The sequence below is a fragment of the Schistocerca americana genome, chromosome 10, assembly GCF_021461395.2.
Source record: "Schistocerca americana isolate TAMUIC-IGC-003095 chromosome 10, iqSchAmer2.1, whole genome shotgun sequence".
Taxonomy (NCBI): Eukaryota; Metazoa; Arthropoda; class Insecta; order Orthoptera; family Acrididae; genus Schistocerca; species Schistocerca americana.
Window position 1 is genome coordinate 180,322,303 of NC_060128.1, and position 17,533 is coordinate 180,339,835.

At 40.6% G+C, this 17,533-nt stretch overlaps 1 protein-coding gene across 1 annotated transcript in view; it reads right to left on the bottom strand.

The window, feature by feature from the left end:
• LOC124552368 (putative F-box/LRR-repeat protein 9) overlaps window positions 1-17,021 on the bottom strand; it is a 31,263-nt gene extending 14,242 nt beyond the window's left edge. The window contains exons 1-2 of the mRNA XM_047126633.1: window positions 16,973-17,021; window positions 4,732-5,171 (exon numbers count right to left, since the gene is read on the bottom strand). Coding sequence (XP_046982589.1) covers window positions 4,732-5,078 — 347 coding nt within the window. The 5' untranslated portion in view covers window positions 5,079-5,171; window positions 16,973-17,021. The remainder of the gene's footprint in view (window positions 1-4,731; window positions 5,172-16,972) is intronic.
• Between the last annotated feature and the right edge of the window lie 512 nt (window positions 17,022-17,533).

Consider the following 17,533-nt stretch of genomic DNA (forward strand, 5'->3'; position numbering starts at 1 on the left):
CTTTTGGGGTTCTTCTGTGGGAGGTTCTGGGTTTGAGGGGATGAGGAAGTGGCTCTGGTTATTTGCTTCTGTACCAGGTCGGGAGGGTAGTTGCGGGATGCGAAAGCTGTTTTCAGGTTGTTGGTGTAATGGTTCAGGGATTCGGGACTGGAGCAGATTCGTTTGCCACGAAGACCTAAGCTGTAAGGAAGGGACCGTTTGATATGGAATGGGTGGCAGCTGTCATAATGGAGGTACTATTGCTTGTTAGTGGGTTTGATGTGAACAGATGTGTGAAGCTGGCCATTGGACAGATGGAGGTCAATGTCGAGGAAAGTGGCATGGGATTTGGGGTAGGACCAGGTGGATCTGATGGAGCCAAAGGAGTTGAGGTTGGAGAGGAAATTCTGGAGTTCTTCTTCACTGTGAGTCCAGATCATGAAGATGTCATCAATAAATTTGTACCAAACTTTGGGTTGGCAGGCCTGGGTAACCAAGAAGGCTTCCTCTAAGTGACCCATAAATAGGTTGGCGTACGAGGGGGGCATCCTGGTACCCATGGCTGTTCCCTTTAATTGTTGGTATGTCTGACCTTCAAAAGTGAAGAAGTTGTGAGTTGGGATGAAGCTGGCTAAGGTAATGAGGAAAGATGGGACCAGGTTGGGAGCATATGGAGGATGATTGATGACAGAGTGTCCAAGGTGGCAGATTGTTGCAAATGTTGCAGCACTCATGTGCGATCTGGCGTTGTCATGCTGAGACAGAAGGTGCTCCATCTGTGGACAAACTCTTCGGAAGTTAGAAAGACGATTACAGCACGACGCTTCTCACACACCGACGTAGTTACACCACCATGTTACATGCTACAATTTGGAGCCCTCTGACAGCAGAGGGCTGCAACCTGTATCAGCAAAGTGGGAAAGTCAACTGAGTAATACGCACAACACTTAAGACCTCAACTGATATTTAGAACAGAATAAAAAATTCAGAGACATTACTTTTCATCACAACCTCTTAGACTGTCTATGGGTGAATGAATAAACAAATAAAATGAACAGTAACAAGAACTTCCCAGTCCATAACTCCACATTTATCCACGTTGATTGGTTGGTTAATTCAGGGGAGGGGACTAAACAGTGAGGTCATCAGTCCTTTCGGGTTAGGGAAGGATGGGAAAGGAAGTCACCCGTGCCCTTTCAAAGGAGCCATGCCGGCATTTACCTGAAGCGATTTAGGGAAATCACGGAAAACCTAAATCAGGATGGCCAGACGCGGGTTTGAACCGTCATCCTCCGAATGAGAGTCCAGTGTGTTAACCATTGCACCACCTTGCTGGATCACATTTATGCAGAGATCCCAATACTGTGACTATTAAAATGAATGTGACCCTTTGTCACTGCCAACCATACTGGTTGATGGTGTCACTGTTCAGAATATATGGATTGTAGGGGTAATGCAGGAGTAGGTTTAATAATGAATAGGAAAATAGGAATGCGGGTAAGCTACTACAAACAGCATAGTGAACGCATTATTGTGGCGAAGATAGATACGAAGCCCATGCCTACTACAGTAGTACAAGTTTATATGCCAACTAGCTCTGCAGATTACGAAGAAATTGAAGAAATGTATGATGAAATAAAAGAAATTATTCAGATTGTGAAGGGAGACGAAAATTTAATAGTCATGGGTGACTGGAATTCGAGTGTAGGAAAAGGGAGAGAAGGAAACATAGTAGGTGAATATGGATTGGGGGACAGAAATGAAAGAGGAAGCCGCCTGGTCGAATTTTGCACAGAGCACAACATAATCATAACTAACACTTGGTTTAAGAATCATGAAAGAAGGTTATATACATGGAAGAACCCTGGAGATACTAAAAGGTATCAGATAGATTATATAATGGTAAGACAGAGATTTAGGAACCAGGTTTTAAATTGTAAGACATTTCCAGGGGCAGATGTGGACTCTGACCACAATCTATTGGTTATGACCTGTAGATTAAAACTGAAGAAACTGCAAAAAGGTGGGAATGTAAGGAGATGGGACCTGGATAAACTAAAAGAACCAGAGGTTGTACAGAGATTCAGGGAGAGCATAAGGGAGCAATTGACAGGAATGGGGGAAAGAAATACAGTAGAAGAAGAATGGGTAGCTTTGAGGGATGAAGTAGTGAAGGCAGCAGAGGATCAAGTAGGTAAAAAGACGAGGGCTGGTAGAAATCCTTGGGTAACAGAAGAAATATTGAATTTAATTGATGAAAGGAGAAAATATAAAAATGCAGTAAGTGAAACAGGCAAAAAGGAATACAAACGTCTCAAAAATGAGATCGACAGAAAGTGCAAAATGGCTAAGCAGGGATGGCTAGAGGACAAATGTAAGGATGTAGAGGCCTATCTCACTAGGGGTAAGATAGATACCGCCTACAGGAAAATTAGAGAGACCTTTGGAGATAAGAGAACGACTTGTATGAATATCAAGAGCTCAGATGGAAACCCAGTTCTAAGCAAAGAAGGGAAAGCAGAAAGGTGGAAAGAGTATATAGAGGGTCTATACAAGGGCGATGTACTTGAGGACAATATTATGGAAATGGAAGAGGATGTAGATGAAGATGAAATGGGAGATATGATACTGCGTGAAGAGTTTGACAGAGCACTGAAAGACCTGAGTCGAAACAAAGCCCCCGGAGTAGACAATATTCCATTGGAACTACTGACGGCCGTGGGAGAGCCAGTCCTGACAAAACTCTACCATCTGGTGAGGAAGATGTATGAGACAAGCGAAATACCCTCAGACTTCAAGAAGAATATAATAATTCCAATCCCAAAGAAAGCAGGTGTTGACAGATGTGAAAATTACCGAACTATCAGCTTAATAAGTCACAGCTGCAAAATACTAACACGAATTCTTTACAGACGAATGGAAAAACTAGTAGAAGCCAACCTTGGGGAAGATCAGTTTGGATTCCGTAGAAACACTGGAACACGTGAGGCAATACTGACCTTACGACTTATCTTAGAAGAAAGATTAAGGAAAGGCAAACCTACGTTTCTAGCATTTGTAGACTTAGAGAAAGCTTTTGACAATGTTGACTGGAATACTCTCTTTCAAATTCTAAAGGTGGCAGGGGTAAAATACAGGGAGCGAAAAACTATTTACAACTTGTACAGAAACCAGATGGCAGTTATAAGAGTTGAGGGACATGAAAGGGAAGCAGTGGTTGGGAAGGGAGTAAGACAGGGTTGTAGCCTCTCCCCGATGTTGTTCAATCTGTATATTGAGCAAGCAGTAATGGAAACAAAAGAAAAATTCGGAGTAGGTATTAAAATCCATGGAGAAGAAATAAAAACTTTGAGGTTCGCCGATGACATTGTAATTCTGTCAGAGACAGCAAAGGACTTGGAAGAGCAGTTGAATGGACTGGACAGTGTCTTGAAAGGAGGATATAAGATGAACATCAACAAAAGCAAAACAAGGATAATGGAATGTAGTCTAATTAAGTCGGGTGATGCTGAGGGAATTAGATTAGGGAATGAGGCACTTAAAGTAGTGAAGGAGTTTTGCTATTTGGGGAGCAAAATAACTGATGATGGTCGAAGTAGAGAGGATATAAAAGGTAGGCTGGCAATGGCAAGGAAAGCGTTTCTGAAGAAGAGAAATTTGTTAACATCCAGTATTGATTTAAGTGTCAGGAAGTCATTTCTGAAAGTATTCGTATGGAGTGTAGCCATGTATGGAAGTGAAACATGGACGATAAATAGTTTGGATAAGAAGAGAATAGAGGCTTTCGAAATGTGGTGCTACAGAAGAATGCTGAAGATTAGATGGGTAGATCACATAACTAATGAGGAAGTATTGAATAGGATTGGGGAGAAGAGAAGTTTGTGGCACAACTTGACCAGAAGAAGGGATCGGTTGGTAGGACATGTTCTGAGGCATCAAGGGATCACCAATTTAGTATTGGAGGGCAGCGTGGAGGGTAAAAATCGTAGAGGGAGACCAAGAGATGAATACACTAAGCAGATTCAGAAGGATGTAGGTTGCAGTAGGTACTGGGAGATGAAAAAGCTTGCACAGGATAGAGTAGCATGGAGAGCTGCATCAAACCAGTCTCAGGACTGAAGACCACAACAACAACAACAACACATCATATTCAGTACTCCCCAACTTTTTCAAATATTTGCAACAGCACCCACCTAAGATGCTGCAGAGCACTGCTCCTATTTTAATCTTCACAATTTTTTAGGCAGAAGTGGGATATTTCATTCCAGTCTGGTGCACAGTAGTAACTGAAGTTGGGCACAAACTTTCTTGAGCTGCACAATCACTCCTCAATCTTCCAGAATTTTCTACAGCTCTATCAGAATAAAGATGAGGGCATGGAAAAATGAAAGGCTGCATGCTCATATACAGAAGTGAGGGAAAAAATAAAGAAAATCGAAACTATAGAGCCCAGTTCAGAAGTGACTCAGGACACAACAGTAATGATAAAAAGTAGAAGATACTTTAGTGATACCATGTACCATCATGTCTCAAAATCACATTTACCACACACAGCTCCATTACATGATTCTAAACTTGGAATGCATTTTGAATACAAAACTAGAATATTCCAAAGTTCTAAGATGAGCTGACCGTACTCTCAAATTCAATGTTTCCCCACATCCATATTACAATATAAGAAATAAAGTATCACCCTACAATATTTGTTAAACATCAAACAAGGGACTCACATGTAGATTTTAGGTTTCTTACCTGACATGGTATTCCTTGTCATGCCACAACTCGAAATCTTGAGACAGCCTTCTCCAACGAGAGCACACCTTCTGTACCACATCTATTAGCTCACTGAAAGACATGTGAGAGAAGATCTTTATCAGTATCTCATCTGGCAAGTCACTGACACTCACACGCAAGGTGTCTGCGGCACACGGTGTGCTCTCAGGCACATCAGAAACTGACTGGGAATACACGCTGTCGGCATCTTCCAGAGCAGAAGTGATGGAGGACAGAGTAGCTCCAGACGACACACAGCTCTGACACACTGGGACATCTTCACCAGCCACTAGGAACCCACCACCGCGCTCAGCTTCTGAAGCCATTCTGCTGTTGAATCTGCTTTCGGATCACAGCGAGATGGATGCTGCTGGGGAAGGGATCGTCGTGTAGGTGTCTCCCAAATACACCTGCAGGCACTGAAACAAACAGAAAAATATGTATTCAAATCAGTATTATAAACTATATGAATACATAATAAAGCCCATATTGTGGTTTTAAAAATCATTCCAGATGAGTGGTGTGCATTCCTACATATTCTTACCACAAATGAAAGTCACGTAACCGTAAAACAGTTTATATAGAGAAGAGCACGTATTTTTTGCAGATTTGTTATTTTATTTGCCATGGTGAGGGACGACAGCTGTCTTCAAGATGGGACGGCAATCACAGTAACTTTGTGAGAGGCAGTACCTGAGGGGATGCAAATAAGGGAAATTCTTAGCACTGCCAACCTGCTTTTGAGAAGTGTGACGTCTTCTAGGGATAGATATACTATTGACAGCAGTCATGACAGTTACTCAAACAAATAAAAATAAAATGTCATTCTGAGTCCTTCATTCTTTAGGCAGACTTGTATGTAAAGGTTTCACATTGGGTGTTCTGATTTGACAGAAGTTTGATGTTATCCAGTTGATGTATATGCCAATGGACAACATATGGATCATATACACAACAGGTATTTGTGTATTGAGAAAAGTGATTTATTCATCTCATAACAAACATATGCTAATGATTTGATAAGAGTACAAGACACATGAAAATATGGTTAATATAATTTCGCTAATATAAAACTATAGTTAATAGGGCAGAGTAGTATTTCAACATTAATGCAGCTTCTTTGTGAAAATACGCTTTTACATATTGACAAAAGACAACTGAACAAGTACATCCTGCTCAAACATTCAGTTCATAGGTCCTGAAATCTTCAACTGAGTACAGCATCACTGAAGCAGATTATTGTGTAGCTTCCCCCCCCCCCCCCCCCTCCAATGAACTTAGGATCATACTCTGAATGTTCTTGGCTTTTAGTTTGTTGTAATAATATCACAGATATATAGGGAGCGTACAGCTGATAACTACAGATTTTTTAATAAAGGGTGCCATGACTTCCTTGGATGCACAGCACACACACTGCTAATAATTCTTTCCTGTAATATTTAAGTATGCACATTAGGTTGCTCAAATTTGCAAAAGAAAAAACGCCATACCTTATAGCTGAGTGGAAGTAGCTATGGTACACAATTTTCCCCATGTCCATGTCAGTGGCATGAACTAATATTTGTTGTGCAAATGCACAGTTACATAGTGTGTTTACCAGATATTGCACATGTATCTTCCAATTTAAATTCTTGCCTAGATTGAACCACAAAAATTTCACAGAATTCAATTCTAGATTTTGATTTTTATGGTTTGTTTTAATGTCCTAGGATGTTGACAGTTTTGTTCTGAACTGAATCACATGGGCTTTTGGGTTGTTGTTGCTGTTGTTTTTGTTGTCCTCTGTCCGTAGACTGGTTTGCCGCAGCTCTCCATACTATTCTATCCTGTGCAAGTCTCTTCATATCCAAGTAACAACTGCAACCTACATCCTTCTGAATCTGCTTACTGTAGTCATCTCTTCCTCTCCATCTATGATTTTTACACTTTGATCTCTCGGAATGTGTCCCACCAACCGATCCCTTCTTCTAGTCAGGTTGTGCAACAAATTTCTTTGATCCACAATTCTATTCAGTACCCAATCTATCTGGGATCCCAACAAGATAGGACTGATAGAAGAGATAGCGAAGACTCAACAAAGAACATCACATTTCTTCACAGGACTGTTCAGTTAGCATGAGATCATTACAGAGATGCTCAACAAACTGCACTGGCAGATGTTACAAGAGAGGAGTTGTGCAACACAGAGAGATTTATTACTGAAATTTCAATAGAGCACTTTTGAAGAAGAGTCAGGCAACATATTATTTCCCCCAACATATGTCTCACATAATGACCATGAGGAGAATATCTGAGAAATTAAAGCCAATACAGATGCTTACTGACAATCATTTTTTCCACATACTATTCATGAGGGGAACAGAGTTAAAGGGCTCAGTTAATGGTACTAAAAGTACCCTCCGTCCCATGTCATTAGGTGGCTTGTGGAGTATGATCTAGACTAGTTACATGATCTACCCACCTAATCTTCAGCATTCATCTGTAGCACCATGTTTCAGAAGCTTCTATTCTCTTCTTGTCAAAACTGTTTATTGTCCATGTTTCACTTCCATGCATGGCTACTCTCCATACAAATACTTTCAGAAAAGACTTCCTAATACAAATCTAAATTTGATGCTAACATATTTTGCTTCTTTTGAAACACTTCTTGCCACTGCCAGTCTACACTTTATCATCTTTACTTCAGCCATCATCAGTTATTTTGCTCCCCAAATAGCAAAACTCCTTTACTACTTTAAGTGTCATTTCCTAATCTACACTACTGGCCATTAAAATTGCTACACCACGAAGAAATGCAGATGATAAACGGGTATTCATTGGACAAATATATTATACTAGAACTGACATGTGATTACATTTTCACGCAGTTTGGGTGCATAGATCCTGAGAAATCAGTACCCAGAACAACCACCTCTGGCCGTAATAACGGCCTTGATACGCCTGGGCATTGAGTCAAACAGAATTTGGATGGTGTGTACAGGTACAGCTGCCCATGCAGCTTCAACATGATACCACAGTTCATCAAGAGTAATGACTGGCGTATTGTGACGAGCCAGTTGCTCGGCCACCATTGACCAGACGTTTTCAGTTGGTGAGAGATCTGGAGAATGTGCTTGCCAGGGCAGCAGTTGAACATTTTCTGTATCCAGAAAGGCCTGTACAGGACCTGCAACATGCAGTCGTACATTATCCTGCTGAAATGTAGGGTTCCGCAAGGATCGAATGAAGGGTAGAGCCACGGGTCGTAACACATCTGAAATGTAATGTCCATTGTTCAAAGTGCCGTCAATGCGAACAAGAGGTGACCGAGATGTCTAACCAATGGCACTCCATACCATCACGTCGGGTGATACGCCAGTATGGCGATGACGAATACACGCTTCCAATGTGCGTTCACCGCGATATCGCCAAACACGGATGCGACCATCATGATGTTGTAAACAGAACCTGGATTCATCCGAAAAAATGACGTTTTGCCATTCGTGCACCCAGGTTCGTCGTCGAGTACACCATCGCAGGCGAAATGTCTTCGAACTGTTCATGCAGATGTCTTTTGTCTTGCAAACGTCCCCATCTGTTGACTCAGGGATCGAGACGTGGCTGCACGATCTGTTACAGCCATGCAGATAAGATGCCTGTCATCTCGACTGTTAGTGATACGAGGCTGTTGGGATCCAGCACAGCATTTCGTATTACCCTCCTAAACCCACCGGTTCCATATTCTGCTAACAGTCATTGGATCTCGACCAACACGGTGCCAACCTTGTGTGAATGCTATGAAAAGCTAATCATTTGCATATCACAGCATCTTCTTCCTGTCGGTTAAATCTCGCATCTGTAGCACATCATCTTCGTAGTGTAGCAATTTTAATGGCCAGTAGTGTACTTCCCCCAGAATCACCCGATTTAATTGGACTACATTCCACTATCCTTGTCTTACTTTTGTTGATGTTCATCTTATATCTTCCTTTCAAGATACTGCCCATTCCATTCAACAGCTCTTCCAAGTGCTTTGGTATCTGACAGAATTAGAGTGCCATCAGCAAACCTCAAAGTATTTATTTCTTCTCCTTGAACTTTAATTCCTATTCCAAACTTTTCTTTCGTATCCTTTACTGTCTACTCAATGTACAAATTGAACAACATTGGAAATAGGCTACAGCTCTGTTTTACTCACTACTCAACTGCTGCTTCTCTTTCATGTCGATCGATTCCTGACTGCTGTCTGGTTTCTGTAAAAGTTGTAAATAGCCTTTTGCTACCTGTATTTTAACCCTGATACCTCCAAAATTTCAATGAGAGTGTTTCTGTCAACATTGACAGAAACTTTCTTTAAGCCTACAAATGCTATAAACATAGGTTTCCCTTTCCTTAAGCTACAAAATTATAAATGTAGGTTTCCCTTTCCTTAACCTATCTTCTAAGAGAAGCCTTAAGGTCAGTATTTCCTCTTGTGTTTCTACATTTCTCCTTCCCCAATGTCAGCTTCTAGCAGTCTTTCCATTCTTCTGCAAAGAATTATTATTAATATTTTGCAAACCATGACCTACTAAACTGATAATTCAATAATATGCACACCTGTCAGTACCTGCTTTCTTTGGAACTGGAATTACTATATTCTTCTTGGGGTCTGAGTGTATTTTGCCTGTCTCATACATCCTGCTCAACAGATAGAAGAGTTTTGTAATGTCTGGCTCTCCCAGGGCTATCAGGAGTTCTAACAGAATGTTGGCTACTCACGGGGCCTCGTTTTGACTTAGGACTTTCAGCGCTCTGTCAAATTCTTCTCGCAGTATCATATCTCCCATTTCATCTTCATCTACAACCACTTTCCTTTCTATAATATTACCCTCAAGCACATCTCTTTTGTATAGACCCTCTAGATAGTCCTTCCACCTTAAAGCTTTCCCTTCTTTACCTAAGACTAGTTTTTCACCTGACCTCTTGAAATTCATACTGCTGCTTCCAGTTCCTCCAAAGACTTCCAATTTTCCTATCTTTCTCCTAGTGATATACGCTTCTAAAGGCTTACATTTGTCCTCTGCTTAGCCATTTTACACTTTCTGTCAGTCTCATTTTTTAGAGATTTGTATTGCCTTTTGCCTGCTTCATTTACTGCATTTTCATATTTTCCCCATTCATCAATTAAATTCAGTATCTCCTGTCTTATCATGGATTTCTACTTGGCCTCATCTTTAGGTACATCTGATTCTCTGCTGCCTTCACTATTTCATTTCTCAAAGTTACTCATTCTTCTTCAACTGTATTCCTTTACCTGTTCTTGTCAATTACTCCCTAATGCTCCTTCTGAAACTCTCAACCTCTGGTTCTTTCACTTTATCTGGGTTCCATATCACTAATGTCCTATCTTTTTGCAGTTTCTTCGGTTTCAATCTACTGTTTATAACCAATAAATTGTTGTTATGAGTCCATATCTGCCACTGGAAATGTATTCAATTTAAAATCTGATTCCAAAACTCCTCTGTCTTACCACTATATAATCAGCCTGAAACCTTCTAGTATATCCAGGTATCTTCCACACATACAACCTTCTTTTATGATTCTGAGATCAAGTGTTAATGCTCTGTGCAAAATTCTACCAAGCAGCTTCCTCTTATTCCTTTCTCCCAGTCCACATCACCTCCTATTTTTCCTTCTCTCCCTTTTCCTACTATAGAATTTCAGTCCTGCAACACTATTAAATTTTTGTCTCCCTTAACTATCTGAATAATTTCTTTTATCTCTTCATACATTTCTTCAATCTCTTCATTGTCTGCGGCACTTGTTGGCATATTAACTTTAGTAATGTGGTGGGTATGGGCTTTGTGTCTGCCTTGGCTACAATAATGAGTTCACTATGGTGTTCACAGTAGCTTACCAATGTTCGTATTTCCTTATTCATTATAAAACTAGTCATACATTACCCCTATTTGATTTTGCATTTATAACCCTGTATTCACCTGACCAGATGTCCTGTTCCTCCTGCCATCGAACTTTGCTAATTCCCACTATATTTAACTTTAACCTACCCATTTCTCTTTTTAAATTTCCTAACCTACCTGCCCAATTACGGGATCTGACATTCCACGCTCCAATATGTAGAATGACAGTTTTTTTCCTCCTGATAAGGATGTCCCCATGTGTTGTCCCCACCCAGAGATCCGAAAAGGGGACTATTTTACCTTCAGAATATTTTACCCAAGAGGATGCCATAATCATTGAACCATACAGGAGAGCTGCATACCCTCAGGAAAAATTACAGCTGTAGTTTCCTCTTACTTTCAGCTGTCCTCAGTACTGGCACAGCAAGGCCATTTTGTTTGATGATACAAGGCCAGATCAGTCACGCACGCACACATTCACACAATCACTTAGATACAACACGTGCACACATTACTGCTGCCTCTGGCCGCTGCGGCTACAGTCTCGCGGAATCAGATCCAAACAAATGACCCCTCACACTTCCCTGCCTCTCATCGGCAGCTGCTAAGTCAGTGGCAAGAAGTGATGGCAGCACTGACTGCAAGCAGAGAGAAGTGGTAAGAAGGGGTGGAGCAGTAAGAATGAGGGAGTAGGGAAGCAGTGCACGTACTCAGCTACACCCAGCCAACAATGGCGCATGGTACCTGAGAAAACAAACCATTTCATCTACTGAGGGAGAAGTGGGGGGTGGGGAATTCCAGTGGCTTTTTTTCCAAATTTCCTTCACGTGTTAGAAATTCCCCAACATCCATAACCTGTGGCAATCCTGACTACCCTTAATTCCATACCTGTCAAGTTTATCAATAAGAAGTGCAAGATGTAACGAGACAAAGGCTTTTGTAGGTCACAAGAGATCCCTGGTATCTTTGATTTTTGCTGTCTAATGATGTACTAATCTTGTCAACAAGCTTGTTAATTACTTCTATTAGTGGCTTTTGTACACTGGAAACCAAACTGATTTTCTCAAAACAAATCATATCTTTCAATAACATTTTGAATCTGAATGGTAGCTGCTTTTTTTTAATACCTCTGACAGGACTGGAAGAAGAGAGATGGGACAGTAATTTCCCATATCCTCTCAACACTTTTGGAACAGCAGTTTTACTTCCGCGTACTTCAGTGCCTCTGGCCAACATCCATGTTCAAAAGATTGGTTTGTTATAATAGGTAGTGGGTGTCTTATTTTACACACAAATTTGAGAACTTTTGTGGGTATCTCATCCCAGCCTGCAGAACTTCAAACTTTTCTGTGTTAATATAACATTTCCTCCTACTATTGTTGACAATGTTTTAATTTTGTGAGGCATTCAGACATTTGGTCTAGTCCAAAACAATATACTTTATTGTCATAATCTGCAACACTGACACCTGACTTCACCATATTAATGAAGAACTCGTGGAAGCATTATGAAAACTGAGCTGGATTTATGATAATCATATTAATTTTACAAATTCCAGGACTAGAGGCATTAACACGCAACTCATATTTCACTACAGCCCACATTGTAATTGATTTATTATCATGTCTTAAAAATTAAACTGTTATTTGCCATTTGTCTTGCTGCCTTGGCAACTTTCTTAAATATAATTCAGTATTTTTATTATAGCTTAATTTGTTATGTAGTGCCTCTCCTTGGCACTACAGATTTTTATACTTTTTGTAATCTATTCCAAGTCTTTTGTCACTTTATTAAAACAAGTTTTAGGCGGAAATGTTTCATTGAGAACATTTAAAAAAACTACTTAAGAATCTTCAAAATTTGAACTGCTTGACATATTTTGATCATTGAAGTGCCATTCTGTCTCATCCAGCTTGCTATGAAATGAAATCATGTTTTCTTGATTGAAGTTCATTTTTACGTATATTTTTTAGACAGAACTTCCTTACTTGATCTAGGCAGCTCAATGAATGATGCTGAATGTTCAGAAACCACTGAATCCAAACAAGAAAAGTGGGAGTAGCAGTATTACATTTCCTTGCAGCAATACTCAAGCAAGGAAGAGACAAACCCTTTCATAGCCATATCGGAGGTGACTCTAGCAATTAGGAAGCAACAAAAACAATATTTAATATTCATGTCCAACCCAACTGGGACACTACATAATGCAATAAATAGCAGAACAGCAAGCTGTGTTTGAAATAATTTCTTACGAGTGAAAATACATAATGATAACTAAACAGTGTAATACTATGCTAGCTGACAACCAAAAGTTGACATTACAAGGAACATGAAAACAGCAAAATAAAATCTTATGAATTAACAGGATCTCCATTGCCACAGGGGTTTTGGTCCATGAATGTTGTTCTCATTAATACCTTCAACCGTGTTAGAAACTTGAAAAATGGAAAATGTAGGATGGAATAACAATATTATAATGAAAAGGGTATATCCCTACTAACCATATAGAGGCACAACGAACAGGCTACTACACATTTGAGTTTCTGCCCAAATAGACCTCTTTCTAAAGCAGGAAACACAGCATATCGATACAAGCACAACTCTTCCTGCAATATATCCCAAATTCCCGTAAGCCCTCCTGGCCTCAACCTTCACTAGTCCCTAGTGTTGACAACTGTAATACTCCTATCAGCTGTGGTTCTCTCCTCCTATTTAACAAGGATGGATATTCCACAATACTCTAGTCACTGTCCTTCACCCACCTACCCCACTCCTGCACTATACAGCATTCTATTCCACCAATGTTTTCTCCCTCCCCTACTTCTTTTGTGCTCACCCTCCTTCCCCACAAACCTACCTTGTCCCCACCACATCCGTGGATGCTCCCACAAGCAGCAGAACAAGTCCTCCTCCCCAACCCCGCCTCTTCCTTACTCCCATCACCCAGTGACTGCTTTTCCCTTCAGGTGCAGTTGCTGTACACAGTCTGTCCTCAGTGGCCAGACAGTTGTCACACGTGAGAGAGTCTCGCTTGTGTGACTGCTTCAGCACTGTCACAGCTCGACAGAAAACTACTGTTTCTCCTGCAGCCATTTGCCAAGGGGATTAAAATACTCGGCTATGCCGAGCACAGCTATTGATAGGAACCAGCAGTGTGGCAGTTCGCCATCTTGCAGAGATCTGAAAGAGTGTTTCTCCGTTAAAGCACTGTAACACTTACCCTATAAGTTTTCATACATCTGAATAATTTCTGAGTATTTATTTTGACACTACAAATAGTCCAAGTATACACTCCTACAGCAAGCTATTCGGATGATGAAGCAGAAGCATTTTACGAAGTAGTACAAAATGCATATAACAAAGGACAATACTGCCACTTTAAACTGGTAATTCGGGACTTAAATGACAAGGTCGGTATCAAAAAACAGGGTGGTGACTCAGTAGGCTGCCACGGAATCGACGAGAAGAACGAAATGGGTGAAAGGCTAGTTCAACTTGCGGAAGAAAATAAATTATTCATCATGAATAGCTTTTCCTAAGAAACACAATAATAGGAAATGGACATGGAAAAGCCCAAGTCATGAGACCCACCAAAATGGTCAAAGATGTTTCAGTTTTAAATCAATTTAATACTGGTAGCGACCATAAACATGAATACTCAACAAGAATGAAGAAAACTAATATCACAGGAAAAAAAATTATAGGTATGGATACATTAAATGAAAGGAATAAGGATTTTCAATGTGCCCCTCAAGCGAGATTAGAAGAGTTAACACAAGAGAATTTTGCTGAAATGATAATGGAAAATGCAAAACAAATTTATGTGGAGTGACACCAATTACTAAACAACCAGGAAAGTTAAGGGTGGAAACCAAAGCGTGAGAGAGAGAGAGAGAGAGAGAGAGAGGGGATTGTGTAATACAGGTTGTCACTACCTGTATAGCCCTCCCTACCTGAAATCTTTGTTTCGGTGACAGGAGCGTCCAATCCCATGCGTCGGCTTTGACCCATGACGTAAGGGTGTCGTCGTGTGTGACGTCATGACGGCGTGGAGTTTGGTTTGTGAGTGTGGCGTATTTGTAGATGTCGTCGTGTTGTGGTTTGTTGTGCTCTCTGGTGGTATGTTCAGGGTTTTCGTTTATGTGGTGTAACGGGCTCAGTTTGCTTTTGCTCATTATCCAGAATTGTTCGAGTGTTGGCTGTGTTTGTAGTGGAATTCGTTTCAGTGAGTTAACAATTTTGTTTGAAGGTTAATTTAGTGTTGTTCGCTGTACGTCGTGTGGTAATTTTAGTAAAATTAATCAGTTGTTGTTTTTGTTCAGGAATGGATATGCCGGATAAAATTAACAGTGCGCAGGTCAAGGGAAGTGTTCGATCCCTATGTGTGGCTGTGTATGTTGCTATTGGTATCGGGAGATGTTTTTGAGCTATATAGGCCAAGGGAAGTGTTTGATCCTAATTTATGGGATCGGGTGCTGCTGTTGAGCTATATAGGTCAAGGGAAGTGTCCGATTCCAGATGATATTGTGTTTAGTGGAATTTGGGGAGTTTTGTCATGTCGGTTTTTTCGTCGTTTGTGTGGTTTTGTATGGGGGTGGGCGTCTAAATTTGTTTATATTTAGTTTGCCCCCACCCAAAAACACCCCATTTCCAGCGCTTGTCCCGTTAGTGTCATTAGGCTTTTTGTGGAAAGTGTGTGTGTTTCTTTTTCGATGTATTTTCGACCTCATAATGTGTACGTAACGACTTTATATGCGCCATATTGTAATCGTGGTTTATGGTCGTTTCCGCCATCTTTGTGACGTCATGGGTCAAAGCAGACGTGCGGGATCGGACGCTTCCGTATTTCCAAACCATTCCCCTGCCCTCTACTCAAAACCTTCAACGTAAAATTCGAGTTTCACACATCACTACAGTCTGTGCCTTTTTACTACACCAACAATACTACAAAATCAAATTGTTTTCTAAAATATAAAGAATACTGCATCATAGTCATTACACTGTGTAATAATACAATCCTCACAAGAGCCTAATAAAGGAAAATTAGAATGTCCTCATCTGGACTTGCTTACGAAAAGCTTATGAAGTCTTTTGCTTTCACAGCAACTGGTATGATCCTCTGTTGTGCACTTCATTCACTGTCTAACTTCTGACACATTGGTTTAAGAACATTTCCCTTTCTTTGCCAACTAACAAACAGGCCACAAAACAATCTCGATGTCTCTTTGATAAGCTATTTAGTAAGCACATATCTGCAAAATTTACTGAGTAATTTCTGAACGGCTGGTATAGATTAAAATCATGTGTAATTTACTACTTAACACTGTCAGCAATTAAAGATATCAAATACGGTGTGCAAGACAGGTATCAGCATTTCACTATGTATGGTCCTAAACGTCCAAAATGAAGGCCTCTTCTCTTCATTCTCTTGACACGCCTAGGCTGACGCAACTGGAGGTATTGTGCTCTCAGTGCAGTGATTTGACACCACCACAAAGGCACGATTCTTATACAGTACTTTATTTTCGCAAACACTGCCCTCTCAAGTTCTAGAGAAACATTATGCAACCGTAGCTACACTAATCACAAGCTATGTATAACCTAAAAAAATACCGGGAAGTAATATTACACTGATCACTTCCCACCTACTATGTTCTAAATTTACATCGGCGTAAACACGATCACTGTTTCGTAATTAGTACTTACTTGCCTTGTGTATTGCTATTCTGTCGCTAGCACAACGCTGTACTCACTCCTGCGCAGGTCTCCTAACGACGTTAAAAACACGAGGCTCAACGTCAGAATAAGAATTTAGCAGTCCTGAACAATGGTAAAGTGGCTTACTGCTCTGCCGAAACAGCGCAGGTATCGACATACTGGCGTGTTCTGATTCCCGCTGTGCTCGCGGTTGCGCAACTTCGTGCATACTAATATCAGTCACTTACTCCGACGTTCTAATATCACACCCTATTTACTGCCAAATGCGCTCTTAGATTCCGAAACAAACCTAAAATGGAAATCAAGCCACATTCGAAACTTACAATAAGGTTCAAACAAGCCTGTGACACATGTGACATCAGTTTACCCAAAAATTTATGATATGTTCTACAGTTCAGAACTGGGCATCACGAGGCAAAAACTACACTTTTCTTCCCTTCTTGGAACAAATTCTTTCTTTGGCACAAGGCCCCATGGAGTACCTGTACATTGGCTAAGGGACGCGCCCGTTTCCACAGTAAGATCTGATAGTTCAAGAATTTGTAGAAGGAACCAAGCAAAATGATATCAAGTACGATTACTAAACTAAAACATGTACTGGAAGACAGCACGTCATTTACCACATTCCGCGTAACTTGACTGCAACAAATCGTATATAACCGCCTTAACAATCCACACACGTGACTTGATCCCAGAGCCCTCTGCGGATACCAAACTGAACGTCGAGAACAAAACAAGCGCGATGGCGTCAAAGTCAAACCTTCAGCGGCCCACTCCAACACATTATTATGTTGAACACAACAGTAAACATCAGAAAAAATTAATTATCAGCGATATTGGGTGCCCTATGATGAATGGTCAATATTAAGGGATATGACAAGCACAATCATTTGAACCAAAAAAGTCTGGTAATCTAAGATGTATGCTTTAAGAGCTATGAGTACGTATAATAGATTTTTGTTGCTTCGATTGTTCGTTCTTGTCATATGCCGAACATATATCGTTTGGAGCGCGCGGCTTCGATAGGCAAACATTCTTGGAAATTACCCATTTATCATTTCTCCTGCGGCACCAGTAGATTCTTTCACATCAACGAAAACAGTCTGAAAATGTTCAGCAGTTTCCCCATTAAACTGCTGTAGAAACATACTGGTTGTGAGAAAAACTCCCCATCGCAACTC